General features: G+C 35.5%; 1 protein-coding gene across 1 annotated transcript; it reads right to left on the reverse strand.

The window, feature by feature from the left end:
* Positions 1-6,995: 6,995 nt before the first annotated feature.
* On the reverse strand, positions 6,996-11,752 carry LOC141335994 (uncharacterized). Its single transcript, XM_073841506.1, has 5 exons — positions 11,582-11,752; positions 9,789-10,505; positions 9,623-9,683; positions 8,884-8,925; positions 6,996-7,557 (listed from the first exon to the last, which is right to left on the reverse strand). Exons 1-5 carry the CDS (start codon positions 11,736-11,738, stop codon positions 7,497-7,499), a joined length of 1,038 nt encoding a protein of 345 aa, XP_073697607.1. The 5' UTR covers positions 11,739-11,752; the 3' UTR covers positions 6,996-7,496.
* Between the last annotated feature and the right edge of the window lie 4,847 nt (positions 11,753-16,599).

Here is a 16,599-nt window from a genome sequence, read left to right on the forward strand (position 1 = left end):
AATGTTACTGTTTTAATTTTACTGTTCGTAAAATAATGTTAACAATCATTACAACAGATCTATTAAGGCCGTGTTCACACTTGGCGTCTTTTTTTTTACTGTCAGCGTCTGTTACTTTTAAATTACAATCCTATGGTGTAAACCGTGTTTTCAAAAAAGTCCTGAGCGTTTTTTAAATGCCACCGCTGGCATCTTTTTCTGCAGCTTAGAGCGTCTTGTCAAGTTAAAAAATTTTTTTACTTTTCTAAAGAGAACGCCCTACGTCAAGCGCCTTTTTGACAGCTGACCAATGACAAGCGAGTAGCTAGACCTGTGCTTTCCATAACAACAAGAACAATGAGAAAAAATGGGAAAAATGGGTGCCGGTAGATAGACTTTTATTTTATTGTTGTGAACCGACATTCGATCCCCCGTTAACTTTAAAACCCGATGTGCAGCCCCGATGGCCTCTTGAGCCGCACATGTCCAATAGCGCAGTTGAGCTTCGGGTGTCCCTTTCCCGATCTCATCCCCCTCTCTCTCTCTCCCACTTCGCCTTCTGTCTAAATACTGTCCTATCAAATAAAAGGCAAAAGTCGCAAAAATAATAAGAGAAAGCTTTCTCTTTTCTCGACATTCCTGCACCACACATAGGCTACTGTTGCAGCTGTTGTTATAGCAACGAAAGACGCCCTCGGCTGCAACACTGCCAGATTTATTTATTTTTTTAACTAAAAAAGCGCTCTTGTCAAATTTTTCTTTGAAAAAAAGACGCCAAGTGTGAACACGGCCTAATACATTTATTATAACATTTTCTGTTGCTCAGCAAGGCTGCATTTATTTGTACTTTAAAAAACACATGCCTGGTTTAAGAAAGGGGTCTTAAAAATGGCCAAAGATATGAAATATTATTTTACTAACTTATTAATTTTAAGTTAAATTGTGCTTTGTGGGTAGGCTATAATGTCTACTAGAATGTAAGAAATGTTCAGTGTTAAATAAATATTTTAAAATTGTTTTGTAATTGATTTATAGTAAGTGAAACTGTAAAAAGCAAATATTGGCTATTTAACTTATGCAATGTTCGGTAATAGGCTTTTAGTTCGGCTTCGGCCAAGAATTTTAATTTCGGTGCATCCCTACTACATTTCTGAAATTGAATGCGGTACTGAAACACAAAGCATAGTGCTATTCGTTTTCATTACTAGATTGATTTTAATAACCTAGGAAACTGGTTCTAATCTAAATCATTTAATGCGTTGTCTGTAGTGTGTGTACTTACATGCTGCTAATAATGCTACTCAGGCAGGCGATGTCATTGGTTACATCATCGTCAGTGAAAGCTTTTGAGAAAAGAGAAAACAATTAAACCCTTATTCAGTTGGCTTATGTTGAAATCGATGGGAATATGGTGAATTGGAGTCCATAAATTGGTGTTATGATTATTTTGTCATGTTCTTTCTCAAGCTCACCAGTGCAGCTCGTGTTGCAGAAGTTGACAGATGTTGTCATGCCAGAATCACAGGCCAGCTGATCACTGAGCTGAAACACACCATACAGGCTCCAGGCGGGACGCTGTGCTCTGCTTAGTTTGACAGAGTGAAACTTGCCTTCTTTAGGCTTGGCGGGGATGACTCTGACAAAGCTGGTGTTAAAGCCTGTAGTGCTGGCCAAGCAGACAACTGCCTCAGCATGAAAGGAAAAAACGTGTTATCTTCACATCATGTGGCACAAACACGGCTATATAGTGAATGAAAGGGGCCTGTTACTCACGTCTAGCGGTGAGTTCTTCTGGGGTCATTTTGTCTCCCATGGCCCGAATCACCTCAATCTGAGCCGCCTCCACCTTCTCCTTCAGCTCACATTTGCTGATAATCAGTCCCTGAGTCGCACTGGACGCCAGAAAAACCAGAGCCAGGGCTGCCAACATCTTCACCGGGTTTCCGCTCTTCATCTCTGATATCTGGATACATTTTTTTAGTCAGTTACGTCACTTTGGTTGCGGAGGCATAATGCATGGAAGTTCATTAAAATTATGTTAATCTAATTATGCATGCAAATGAATAAATATAGTTGCATTTTAAATTTTAAAACTCTTTTATTTAGAAATATTAATTTAGCATTAAATTAATCAGAGTGACAGTAAAGACATTTATAATTCTTCGAAAGATTTATAGCTTCAACTTTGTATTCATCAGTGAATCCTAAAAAGCAGCACCACTGTTAACATTGCTAATAAGAAAATGTTTCTTGAACAGCAAATGTTAGAATGATTTCTGAAATATCCGTACTACGGTGTACATTTTAGGACATCTTCAGACCTCAGTCATACAACGAAAAGGTGTCATGCCTCAGACTAAAAGGCTTTAGTCACAGGACAAAACGGCATTGTGCCTCAGACTGATAGGCTTCAGGTCTCAGGATAAATGACGTCATGGCCAGTTGCATAAAAGGTTAAGACAGACTTAAAAGTTAGTCATTCATTTTTTTTCTTTAAGACTGGTCAAATTTTTTGAAAATTTGGTTACATAAAAACTTAGATTAGTCTAAGTTGGATCCAAAATTTAAGACTGATTACCCCTTAGTTATCTTTCAGCTGGTCAAACGAGTTCTTAAGACACTGTCTTAACATAGAGACTAAGTTTATGCAACTGGTGTCAGGTCTCGTACAATTAGACTCAAATTAAAAGGTATCAGACAAAAAGACATAAGGTGACACTCAGGTGGAGTGTGACGTCTTGCACACGGTTCAGAAGAAGCAAAGTGGTATCAAACGTCATTTATTCTGAACTTGTCACTATACTGAACAATTCTGGGCAATTGTTGGTTCATTTATTAATGATAATAATCAGCAAGATCTATCCATTACTTTCAAAGGCCTTATTTTAGGACACTGTGACTGTGACTCTAAAAGCAATGCTTGTTTTGTTATAAACTAATTTTTTACTTTGTAAATTTTATATTCACAAATGTTTGTTTCTAGCAGTTTCTTGTTTTTTTAAGAATTTAGACAATTTCGTTGTCCGAAAATAAGAATGCAAGAAGAACTATTTCATTGTTTCATTACATGCTAAACTAATTAAATTGTTTACTGAGGAGAAAATGCATTTCACAAGTATTGTGTGTATGTTTAAAGTGTATAATATTGCAACCAGCTAACTTGTATGTTGCCAAATAGTACTGAAGTTACCCTTACGAAAAATAACCATGGTTTTACTACAAATAAAACTGTGGTTATACAAATTTCCGTAAAGGAAATTTTTGTACGGTTAACTTTGTCCGTCCTGAGTCCGTTTCACCTGATGCCTTTTTGTCTTGTAAGGAGTGAAATTATCTCCTCAGGGATTTAAAATACAGTACGAACAGATGGCATGCAACAAAACAATAAAACTAATCTGGAGAAGCGATCTTCAACCTCACGCTGACCTACACCCCTCTCTTCGCCCCTCACTCTCACACCTCTCTCTCTCACGGGAACGGATGGAGCAGTAGGCACATCCTCTGAAGACCTCCTGATTTCTGCTTATCGCTTAAGTTAACAAGTTGTGCATGGGAAAGACTAAGTAAACTACACTTTTGTATGAAGCGAGCAGTAGGCGGCTGGTCAAGAGTGCATTAGTCTCTTACAACCTCTGATTAATTATCAGACTGGCGATTTTGTGACGTATGATCCACGTAAAGGCCGACGTGAGACATAAAAGCGACATTGGGTCCCTGATGAACGGATAATTGAAAAGATGGAATGTCTAGAATAATCAAATTCCTAAATTAATTCATAATCTTTATTTATGATAACCTTTTGATTGGAAATACAGTCTAAATTTAATGATCACTTAAAATTGGAGTCAGATTAGAACAGAGCTAGGTCAAAATTGAAACTAAATCTTGATCTGTAAAAGACCGAACATGCAGTAAACCTTCAACCATATCGCTGGACTTTGTTTTCAGGCCAGTGAGTCGACTCTTTCAGTCTGATGCCTTTTAATCTGAGTCCATTTCGTCCGATGTCTAATTGTACGAGATCTGACACCTGACGTGGTTTTTCCTGAGACCTGAAGCCTTTTAGTCTGAGGGACGACGCCTTGTCATTGTACGACTGAGGTCTGAGGATGTCCTAAAACATACGCCGTACACGAGACACTTAAGACTAGAGTAATGATGCTGAAAATTCAGCTTTGCATTACAGAAATAAAATACATTTTACAACATATTTAAATACAAAGTAGTTCATTTAAATTATAATAATATTTCATAATATTACTGTTTTTATTGTATTTCTAATCAAATAAATGCAGCCTTGATGAGCAAAAGTACAGTTCAAAATAAAAGAAATACAAACCTAGAAGAACCTTTTTTTGTCTAAATGGTTCCATAAAGAACCTTTGACATTTAAAAAACCTTTCTGTTTCACAAAAGGTTCTTTGTGGCAGAAAGAAGGTTCTTCAGATTATAAAAAGGCAAGAAAGAGATGATTCTTTAAAGAACCTTTGCCTGAATGGTTCTTCTATGGCACCTCTGTGAAGAACCTTTTAAAGCACCTTTGTTTTTAAGAGTGTCGTCTAGATTTGCTGCATGTTCAGAATGACCAGCAAGGCATATCCTGAGCACAAAACTTGCATTTAAACACCTTAAAAACAAAAATAAATTAAAACAAGGTTTACCAGATTGCTGTTGGAGATACAGATGAATGAGAGTCTTCAAATGTTCCTCAGTCTTCTCTGTCTTCTCTACTGTGATCCATCAGACTTATATATGTTAGAGGTGACTCCACCTGCAGCTGCACCTGTGCTTTTGGTTCATCCTGCAATTGTGAGATTAATTTTTTAATCTTATTTGTGTCAAAGGAGGATGGTTCCTCCCAAGGTTTCTTCATCCACCCAAACTGACTATCTTGGGGACACTGGGTAAATTTTATTCCTAAATTTAAAAAAAATCAGCTCATGTTTGCTGTAATGTGATATTCAGGTCATTTTAGTGACAAGTGATGATTAAGTACAGTATGCCATATACTCAGAGATTTGTGCTTTGCATTTTATCAATCCAAGTATGATATAATCACAGTTATCTCAAACATCAAGTCCAACTCTCTAACCAACTAGCCACTTATAGCTTGTATTTTACTTTTCTGCCGTTAGCAGCAGACAGATAGTAGAGGTCAGAAATCTCTCTTAAAGCTTTAAATCCTGGCTGGTTTTTGTTTGGGTGGATCTGTTGGCAGGGCAAACATAACAATTCCTTATAAAGACATATTACAGCTGTGCAAAAGTGCTTTTGGGGCAAGGTGATGACATTTAAATAGTAGATTCTAGAAACTCACAATGGTTTTAGTCAAGAAAATGTGTTTAGACAACCTGATTTAAGGATCATTTGGTAATTATGAACAATCAGACTTGATCTTCTGCATTGTCACTAGATGATTTGCCGTTTATGTTAGTGTGTCAAAGTTTTATGCAACTTGTGAGTTTATGTAGGAACGATGATGTTTTACAGGAAAAAGATTAAAATTATTTAAGTGTTATTTGCATGCTTTGCATAATACATGCTGGTCAGTTGCAAAATGTAATTTCTAAAAACACCGCTGGTTTGGGTGGATGAAGATGAAACCTTGGGAGGAACCAAAACTCGCCAGGGAGAGATTTCTCTGAGATTAGAAACATTGATTAATATCAGCATTAATTATGGGATGAATCAAAAGCACAGGTACAGCTGGAAGTGGAGGCGTATAATGGATATAAATGTATTGGATCACTGAAGACACTGAAGACTAAGGAACATTTAACAACAATCTGTATCTCCATCAACAAAGCAACGTCTAGTAAGAAAAAAATATATGAATATTTGAGAATACAGTATTTGATTATTAGTTTGGGTGTATGCATGCATGATCTAAAATAGTATTATTTTTTATTTGCCTATTATATTTTCTTATTCCACACCATCTTATCAAAATGTTTTCATAATTGTACATGCCTAAACTAAAATGTTACCACTTGACTAACTAGTTCAGTTATTTAAACAATTGTTTATGCTCTTTTCCTACAAAAAACCATGATGCCTCATGAATATATTGCATATATATGAAAACTACAGTTGAGTTCAGAACCTTGCAGAATCTGCTAAATGTTAATTATTTTATCAAAATAGGAGAGATCATACAAAATGCATGTTATTTTTTTTATTTAGTACCGATCTGAATAAGATATTTCACATAAAAGATGTTTACATATAGTCCACAGGAAAAAATAATAGTTGAATTAATAAAAAGGACCCCATTTAAATGTTTACATATTACATACTATTTGAAGATCAGGGTAAATTTAATTTATTTTGTCCTCTGGGAAACATAGCTTCTGAAGGGCAGTACTAAATGAAAAAAAAAAAATGATATTTAGGCAAAATAAGAAAAATGAACACATCTTCAATCTGTTCAAAAGTTTTCAACCCCCAGCTTTTAATGCATTGGTTTTCCTTCTGGAGCATCAGTGAGCGTTTGAACCTTCTGTAATAGTTGCATATGAGTCCCTCAGTTGACCTCAGTGTGAAAAGATGGATCTTAAAATCATACAGTGATTACTGGAAAGGGTTTAAATACATAAAAATGCTAAAAAACAAAAACAAAGAATTTGTGGGACCTGAAGTATTTGTCCAAAGAACTGCAGGCAGTTTAACTGTTCAGGACAAACAAGTGACTCATTACTATCACTAAACCAAAAAAACACAGCTGTGAATCATTCAGGTAACACACAGTATTAAGAATCAAGGGGATGTAAACTTTTGAACAGGGTCATTTTTTTATAATTTCTACTATTGTTTTCTATTGTGGACTATAAGTTAACATCTTATATGTAAAATATCTTATTCATTTTGCATGATCCCTCCTATTTTTATAAAATTATTAACGCTTAGATTCTGCACGGTGTATGTAACTTTTTGACCTCAGCTGTATATGGCAACTTGTGGCTTTTTCAATTTAATATAATAAGGAAAAGAAAGAAAACTTTGAGCCATTTTTTTATTTTATTTTTGTAATAAAGTGACAGTATTTAAAAGCCCTCAGCAGCAGCATAATCATATTTATACACAGTCTATGTATGTTTAGACAGAAGTTTAAACATTCAGGCCCGGTTTCGCAGATAAGGCTTAAGCCTAGTCCTAGACTAAAATGTAAGTCTGAGTTGTTTCAACTGAAATACAATTGCACTGATTGATTTTAAAATATATCAGTGCCTTTGTTTTGTCTCAAGATGCACCCCAGTAATGTTTTTTTTCTAAGCATGTTTATAAAAATTACTTAAATGTCCTAATTGAACTATGGTCTAATCCTGGCTTAGTCTAAGCCCTGTCTGGGAAACCGGGCCTCAGTGTTACAGTAATTAATTAAAGCGTATTATTCAGAGTCTTGGTTAAACTCCCGCCACCATGATAAGGATCTCATTACCATTCACTTAAAAACAATGCCATGGAAAGCATCAGACTGCTGTGTGTGTGTAAGCTTGAGTGAGTCTACTCCATCTGTATTAAACACATTCAGCAAAGTAGTCTGGGGAAACAGAGCACTTCTTCACCAACATCTCCACACTGCAACACATAGAAGACAGTCACATTTTATATTATATTTATATACAGGGTTTCCGCGGGGTCTTAAAAAGTCTAAAATTTAAAAATCAAAATTTTAGGCCTTAAAAAGTCTTAAATTCGCTGTTCTAGGTCTTAAATAATTTTACACAGGTCTTATTTTTCCGATGTCCATGTAACGCTACCTCTAATGTTCATCTAAATTCTCTTTCTGTTGTTTCCGTGGTGTTGTAGTTCTTTATTTCACTATTCCAAATATAATTTGCTGAATTTAAACTACAAATGAGACCAGCATGCAATAGCCAATCAGCTTTCTGTTATTGGCGCGAGTCTCTCTCGGATTGTACCGCAGAAGTCAAATGGATTTAATTTTTTAGCTATGAGGAAGTGCAAGTTTAGCGATACTGGGCTTGGAAAAACTGAATATAGGGCTTGGCTAAGGCCAGTTGCTAACAACTGTATATTTTTTTCTCCCTCTGTGGAAGTTACTGCGTCTTCAGACAGAATCGCAGTATTTATATAACATTTCTAACATATATATTTATAAATCAATAAATGTATTTAAAACATTAATCTCACTTTTAATTTTGCAGTGTAAATTATGTAATCTCACTGCTAACAGACATTTAGAATTCATTGATAAATTCATAAAATAAATTTCAAAGGTACGCATACATTTCAAAAGTAAAAAAAAAAAATCGCTTCAGAATTTTTTTTTTTACATCAGATATTTCTAGTGGTACTTTTATGGGGATATTTTGTGTGGAATAGTATCTGCTGATATGGAAAGTTTACTGTATATCGTAGTAATAAATTTAATTTATGACAGCCATGAAATTTTGTTTACTTTTTACATTAAACACATTAAATATCACATATGCATGTAATATAATATCTATTTCCATTACAGGTTTAGGTCTTAAATTTCATATAAGGTGGTATTAAAAAGGTCTTAAAAAGTCTTAAATTTCACTTGTTCATATCTGCAGAAACCCTGTATATATAATTATACAATATATATATGCAACATATATAATATATATGTACTTTAGTCATTTATATTTCATTCAATATATGAAGTGTTTTTAACAGTTTTCAAAAATCATGTTTTTTCATTGTGCATTCCAATTAATGAACACAATAAAAATATGACAACATTATAAAACGTATGATTTTCAAAAATGTTTTAGCAAATAAACTCATATATTTAAATTTATTATATATTATTCAAAATATTTCATCTATGTAAATATTTCACATTTATGTTTTTGTAAAACTCTAAATTATACAGCTGTAAGTATCTGATTTGTATATATAAAAATAGCTTACTTTTTCCTAACATCAGCTGGGATCTCTTTGGGTTCTGCTTTCCTGTGAAGAAATAAATTAAATATTTGTAATACTTTATGTAATAGTTTCATTTTCCAAACTTTCAAATGAAAGTGAACACAAGTTTGAGTTTTCATGCAAACTAACAAAGAAAAGCATATTGTCTTTGAATTAATATTTTAAAACTAGTGCTGTCAGATTGATGTGGCCATAATACAGAAACCTGTTTCTGCCACTGAATCAAAAATATGAAAAAATTGTTATATACATTTTTTTCTCAGAATTATGAGATATAAACTCACAATTGTCAGTATAAAACCAGAAGTGCAAGATATAAACGTGCAATTCTGACTTTTTTTCTCACAATTGCGAGCTTGTATCTGACAATTCTAACTTTTTCTGAGAAAAAAAGTCAGAATTGTGAAATACAAACTCACTATTGCAAGAAAAAAAAACAGAATTGCGAGATACATAGTCGCAAATTCGAGAGCAGTTGCAACGTTATATCCTGCAATTCTGACTTTATAACTCGCAATTGTGTGCATCTATATCCCACAGTTCGCAATGGCTAGGTAAAAAACTCAGAATTGTAAGATAAAAAGTTGCAAGACAGGGTGGTCAACAAGCCTCGCCCTTACTTTAAATGTATTAAATATTTTTAATGCTGTTAAAACCGGAGAAATGAATCACCTGTGTTAACACTAATTTTGACAGCACTAATTATAACAGATGTACTCACATGAAGTTCATCAGGGTCTTCAGGCAGGTGATGTCGTCTGTGATGTCCTCGTCAATAAAAGCTTGTATGCAAAAAAAATTATATAAAGTTTGTTTATTTGTTTTTAAACGTTCACATTATTGCTTGCTCTTTGAATTTTTACAGTGCAGTAATTAAAAACGCTCACCAGAGCAGGTCATGTTGCAGACGTTGAGCGACGGCATCATGCCAGAATTACAGGCCACCTGATCACTGAGCTCAAACACACCGTATAGGTGTCCGACAACTTTAGTAGTTGTGGAGACTGATTCATGGGGTCTGGATGGTGGGGACTTTGGTGGAGCTCTAGCTGAAGCCTGAGGTGGAGCTCCAGCTGGGGGAGACTTTGGTGGAGCCCTACGAGCCCGAGGTGGAGCTCCAAATAAAAGAGCTTGAGGTGTGGCCTGTGATGGTGTAGCCTGAGGTGGGGCTCCGGATGGTGGAGACTTTGGTGGAGCTCTAGCTGAAGCCTGAGGTGGAGCTCTAGCTGGGGGAGACTTTGGTGGAGACCTACGAGCCCGAGGTGGAGCTCCAGATGGAGCCTGAGGTGAAGCCCTATGAGCCTGAGGTGGAGTTCCAACTAATAGAGCTTGAGGTGTGGCCTGTGATGCTGCAGCCTGAGGTGGAGCTCCAGATAGTGGAGACTTCGGTGGAGCTCCAGCTGGAGCCTGAGGTGGAGCTCCAGATAGTGGAGACTTCGGTGGAGCTCCAGCTGGAGCCTGAGGTGGAGCCCTACGAGCCCGAGGTTGAGCTCCAAACATAGGATCTTGAGGTAGGGTCTGTGATGGCTTTGTCTCATTATTGTGGACCCTGGTGTTTTTGACAGAGCTGGTGTTGAAGGCTAAGCTGCTGGCCTTGCAGACAACTGCCTCAGAAAGGAGGAAAGACATAGATGAGGGTCATTTTGGCACATAATCTTAATTTGATGTTTATCTGCTTACCCCCTGGGCATACAATATGTAGGTACTTTGTTTCTTCAGCAGAACACAAATGTAGATTTTTTTAACTCAAACCGGTGCAGTCTGTCAATCATATAATTGAAATGGATGGGCACCAAACCTTTAAAAGTAAAACAAAACATGCACAGACAAATCCAATTTACACCCTGCAGCTTGTGACGATATATTGATGTCCTAAGACACGAAACGATCGTTTTTTTGCGAGAAACTGAACAGTATTTATATCATGTTTTACCTCTGATACACAGCCACGTCCATCTGTCATGCGCACGAGTTTAGCATCAGGTACACGTTACATGTGTATGCGCTCTGGCGTAGTATATGCAAACACCGGAAGCGATCCGTCGCATGTATACGACACTCATTGTTTATACAGAGCACAGAGATTGTGGGTATAGCGGCTATTCAAAATGGTAATTAATTGCGCTTATCCTGATTGTTTAAACCGATATAAAATCTAAAGATTACGTTTGCTTGCTCAGACTCATCCGGGACTGTTGACTTTAAACCAATTTCCCCTTCCGGCATTTGCGTATTCTACGCCAGAGCGCGTTCACGTGTAACGAGCCGGATGATGAGCTCGTGCTCATGACAGATGGACGTGGCTGTGTATCAAAGGTAAAACATGATATACATACTGTTCAGTTTCTCGCAAAAAAACAATCGTTTCATGTCTTAGGACATCAGTGTATCGTTACGAGCCGCAGGGTGTAATTTGAATTTGTCTGTGCATGTTTTTTTTTTACTTTTAAAGGTCTGGTGCCCATCAATGTCCATTACATGACTGACAGACTGCACCGCTTTGAGTTAAAAATCTTTCTTTCTGTTCTGCTGAAGAAACAAAGTCACCTACATCTTGGATGCCCTGGGGGTAAGCAGATAAACATAAAATTTTCATTTTTGGGTGAACTACCCCTTTAAATAAAAAAGTGCAATTTGATGTCCTGAAGACGGAAAGACAAGCTGAAGAACAGTAACTCACGTCTGGTGATGAGACTGTTCACGGTGATTGTCTCGTTCTTGAGGGTGATCTGCTGAAACTGAGCGGCGTCCAGCTTGGCCTTCAGCTCACATTTATCTATGATCCATCCCTCAGTCACACTGGACACCAGCAGAACCAGAGCAAATGCCGCCAACATCTTCACTGGGTTTACGTTCTTCATCTGTCTGTTTGGAAGTCGGGAGATTAAATGTGTTGAGTTAATTCAGAAATTGTTTTAAAAAGTCCTTATTTTTGTTTTCTTTGCACACAAAATTTAAATTTGAACCACTGACGTCACATACACTGTAAAAAGTGAAGAGTTGGATCAACTTAAAAAATTACTTCAATTGGTAACACCTAAAAAATTTAAGTTGATTGAACTAAGATTATTTAAGTGTGATTGACCACACTTAGATAATCTTAGTTCAATCAATTTAAATTTTTTAGGTGTTACCAATTGAAGTAATTTTACACTACACTGGGTCAGAAATTACTTCAGTTATTTTTTTGGAGAATTATCCCGTTAATAGTATATATGTGACCCTGGACCACAAAACTAGGCATAAGTAGCCCGGGTATACATTGTATGAGTCAAAATTATAGATTTTTCTTAGCCAAAAGTGATTAGGATAAATCATGTTTCATGATAATATTTTGTCAAACTTATCAATTTTCTACTGTAAATATATCAAAACTTAATTTTAGATTAGTAAAATGTAGGGCTGCAACAACAAATAGATAAAACCGTTTATTATCGATAATGAAAATCATCGACAATGATTCTCATTATTGATTAATCGGATCCACCCACATTGCACGTACAACTATAGAGGGTCATGTCAAATTACAGCACTGAATGACATTTCTATGGACAAAATAGATCTAAAAATAGTGGAGGAACAGAATGAGATGCTGCTGGAGAGTTACGTAATTCAAGCTGGCCAAAACATGAGAATTCTTTATTTTAATCTTTAAGATAATCACGTAATGGCTTGCCCTGTGAGGCGCTTTGACAGATTCGTTTGCATCCTCAGCATGAGGATCAGTTTACGGTCATATCCTTATCTGTGAATGTCACAAATTCACACAAGAATTTCCATTTTTGCATAGAAGTCCGTGACAGTCTGTGTTAAGTTTAAATCTTTACTGAATGAGCGTATCAGACAGCCGGACCACAGAGACACAGGGAGACAATTAATACTCAGCGTCGTTGAATGTTAAATTTAAGTTTGAAAGACAACATGTAGTGCACATATTTACGGGGAGTAGGAACTGTAAAGGCATAACAGCGTGTAATTATCTGATATATAAATATGAGACGCTTCATAGCTGCCTTTTATACAAAGAAATGACAGTAAACATGACTTTGAGCAAAGTAATCGTGTGTTGCTGCAGAACATTCCTCTCTCCTCTTGGTTAACTGAGTTTGTTTTTATTTGTCTTTATTATCTGTATTAGGCTATTCTTTTCATTTTGAATGTAGAGATTTAATCTTTGTTCACTTACAGTGCTTAACAAATGTAATAAAACAAATTTATGTAAGGTGTTTAATGATGTAAGGTTTGTGCCACTGCTGCTCAAAACTAACAGTATTGGTGGTCAGCAAAATCGTTTTTTAGCTTTCTGTATTGGTTAGGAATCCAATATGCATAAGCTTTTTAGCAACAGTAGGCTATTTCTTTTGCTATAATTATTGCTGTTATCTATGTAAAAAAATAAAAAATAAATAGTCAAGCACTTCATAGTGTTTTTCTTCAGACATTTGTCTTTTCTCTTTGTTATGACCGGTGGTCGATTTTCATAACATAAAGTTGGCACATTTGTTTGAAGGACATTGGGCAGAATGTGGAATAGTGTGATTTTTTGTCAATAAAATTAAAAATGTTTGATTTTTTAAAGCCAATTAATCGAAAAAATAATTGATCAACTAATCAATTATCAAAATTATCATTAGTTGCAGCCCTAGTAACTTCACAACTTTAAAGGTGATTTTCTCAATATTTTGATTTTTTTTGCACACTCAGATTCTAGATTTTCAAATAGTTGTATCTCAGCCAAATATTGTCCTATCTGTCCTTTATGACTAGTTTTGTGGTCCAGGGTCACATTTTACACAAAAACCAATAACAAATTATTATTAATATTATTGTTATTATTATTATTATCACTATCACACACATATATTTCTTGCTCAGTCAACGTTTGAAGTGTATTAAATCCTTTCATCAAAGTTGTCCTAAAACCTAAACAAGACCTGTTCTTGTCTTAATGACACCTTTGAAGGACTTTCTTCATCCACGTCAAATGTTGACTATTTTATATTGAGCAAAAAATGTAATATTGTGAATAACCAAATTGTAACGTATCTTACCAGATGTTGAGATGCTGCTTGTTGGAGAATCCTCTCCAGCTTCAGTGTTTGTTTGTACTGTGTACCATCTTATATATGTCCCACTGACCTCCACCTGCGCTGTTGGTCCGTCCCATCATCACGAGAAGGAAATCATGTTCCTATGATGTCATTCTCTAACTAAAAAGACTGAGAACATCACAAATGCTTGACAGGAAGCTCACGCTGTCACCTTGATATTATGCATATATATTATACATATTTGCACTATTTTTCTCCAGTGGTTGTAGAGGAATGATATGAGGCTGATGTTATGGTGCTTGAGCCTTTAAGCTCTGTTTGTCTTTAGATTATGATCACAAACACACGCACACACACACACACACACACACACACACACACACACACACACACACACACACAAACACGCACACCCATAAACAGCAGTATTTCCAATTCAAATACAGCTGAATACCACACTCATCTTCATCTAGAGCCCAGTGCTCATATAATACTACTGCTGTGACTTTCTAAAGCCCTGAGTCTCTAAACTGTTTTTTTTGGGGTGGATCTGAAGTACAGACAATGGTTTTCCTCAAATTAAAGGATCATTCAGCAATCATGAATTATGCAATAAAAACTATTTAAACCAAACATGAACTTCTGCAGGATCACACCAAAGGGGTAATGTGAGTATTTAATAAGCTTACGTTTATATGCAATTGAGTTTTGGTAAAGGTAAATCTGACAAACTTTCGGTGGAAATTTTCTCCTTTTTTAGTCAGTATCTCCATCCAAATTTCTAAGCTAGCCTACTCTGTGGACACTCATTTGCCTGTTTGCAAATAGCACACAAATACTTGGTTTGCTCGAAAATGCTCGCTTTGACCTTTTTGGGTTGTTGTTTCAGCATGTAAATGTGAACTTCACATTGCAAAAAACAAATAAGATTAGTTTTTTGTACAATTTTAAGGATTATTTATCATATTCTTCATACAGTGCCTTGCAAAAGTATTCACACCCCTTCATTTTTTCACATATTGTTTTGTTGCAGCATTATGTTAAACTGCTTTAAATTAGTTTTTTCCACATCAATCTACATCTCAAACACCACAATGACAAAGCACAAAACAGGTTTGTAACAACTTTGCAAATTTATTAGAAATAAAAAAAAACTGAAAAGATCCTGTTGCATAAGTATTCATACCCTTTTCTGGGACACTCGAAATTTAGCTCAGGAGCATTCATATTGCTTCTAGATGTTTTTGCTTTGTCATTATTATGGTGTATTGAGTGTAAATTGATGTGGGGAAAAACTAATTTAAAGCAGTTTAACATAATGCTGCAACAAAACAAAATACTTTTGCAAGGCACTGTATATGCCATCGCTATCCTTTAATTAATTTATGTATTTTTATTTAATATATATTCAATGAATAATATTCTATATTGTCATATAATATATGAATACATTTTTTAATTATGCAAAAAGCATACTGTGTAAAGCAGATAACATGGTCAGTGTCATTCATTTGCTTATGTAATATAATATGTCCATGGTGAAAGAAGGTACAGGCTCTGCACAATGGATTTAGTTAAACTGAGTTTATCTTTCATTGTGTTTCATTGGTCCTTAGGGCAGGTGCAAAAAACAAAGAGGAAAAATCAGGCATAAAACAGGTGGTTTATGCTCTAAAAATGAATAAAAATCTACTAATTGGTGTACGTGACTTTTGAATGGCTCTCAATGGAGAAAGATGCTCGTTGCAGACGGATGGTGTAGTTACCACATCCACCAACAGAGGTTAACTGGGCTATGCAAACTAGCTAAATCCTGACTCCTTGGATAGTTTAACACTTGATTTGTGATAGAAATAGATAACCATGCTTCTGCCTTTTACTCATGCAAACACTGATTTGTTGATGTTTTTATTGTAATGACAGACTTAGACAAGGATGTTTTTTTTATATATTTTTTTATTTGCATTCTGAGGTATGCTGCAGTACATGCAGCATAAATGAGGTTATTTTGAGAACATTTTCCAGGTACATCACGACAGAAAACTGACGAGTGAAATACAAGGGTCTGAGAATGATTTTTTGGGGGGATCAGTAGTTCCTGTTGGGTTTATTACAATTAAGCAAAGGGGTGACATTTGGCAGGATATTCATGTCTGAAGAAATGCTGAATGTTTTTTTAGCACCCAGCAAAGTATTGCGCAGGACTGACGTTGAGGCACTCGCTCAAAGGAATCATCCTGAAAGACAAAAAACAGTCTTGTAAAAGAAGTTTTACACCTTGCAAAAAATAAATACATTACTTGTATATTTTTATTTATATTGTCCAAAATATATTTTGTAAAAAATGTATTTCCTTAAGCTTGTATTGAATAAAATATAAATAGATTTCCAATCAGTTTTTCTCTCGACTCATGCCATCTTTTAATTGTTTGACTTACTTTGTGGGCAGAGAAGCAAAGGACGAGACAGTGCTGTAAGAAAACAGAACCAGGAATATTACTCTTCATGAATGTGTGTTTTACTGATAATGGTTAATTATGAGGAACAAATACATTTGTTTAGTTGCTTTTAGTTAAATTAGAATATAAGAATGTTCTACAACAAAGACTTTTGGCCTTTTACATTCACAATGTATTCATTTTGCAGA

This window comes from Garra rufa, chromosome 6, assembly GCF_049309525.1.
Source record: "Garra rufa chromosome 6, GarRuf1.0, whole genome shotgun sequence".
Lineage (NCBI taxonomy): Eukaryota > Metazoa > Chordata > Actinopteri > Cypriniformes > Cyprinidae > Garra > Garra rufa.

Excerpts from the sequence above, each read along its gene's own strand:
- LOC141335994 (XM_073841506.1), bottom strand. The coding sequence starts at position 11,738 with ATGTTGGCGGCATTTGCTCTGGTTCTGCTGGTGTCCAGTGTGACTGAG. Across the intron at positions 9,684-9,788 it reads CTGCAACATGACCTGCTCTG|CTTTTATTGACGAGGACATC; the intron begins GTGAGCGTTTTT and ends TTTGCATACAAG. Across the intron at positions 8,926-9,622 it reads AAGACCCTGATGAACTTCAT|GAAAGCAGAACCCAAAGAGA; the intron begins GTGAGTACATCT and ends ATTTCTTCACAG.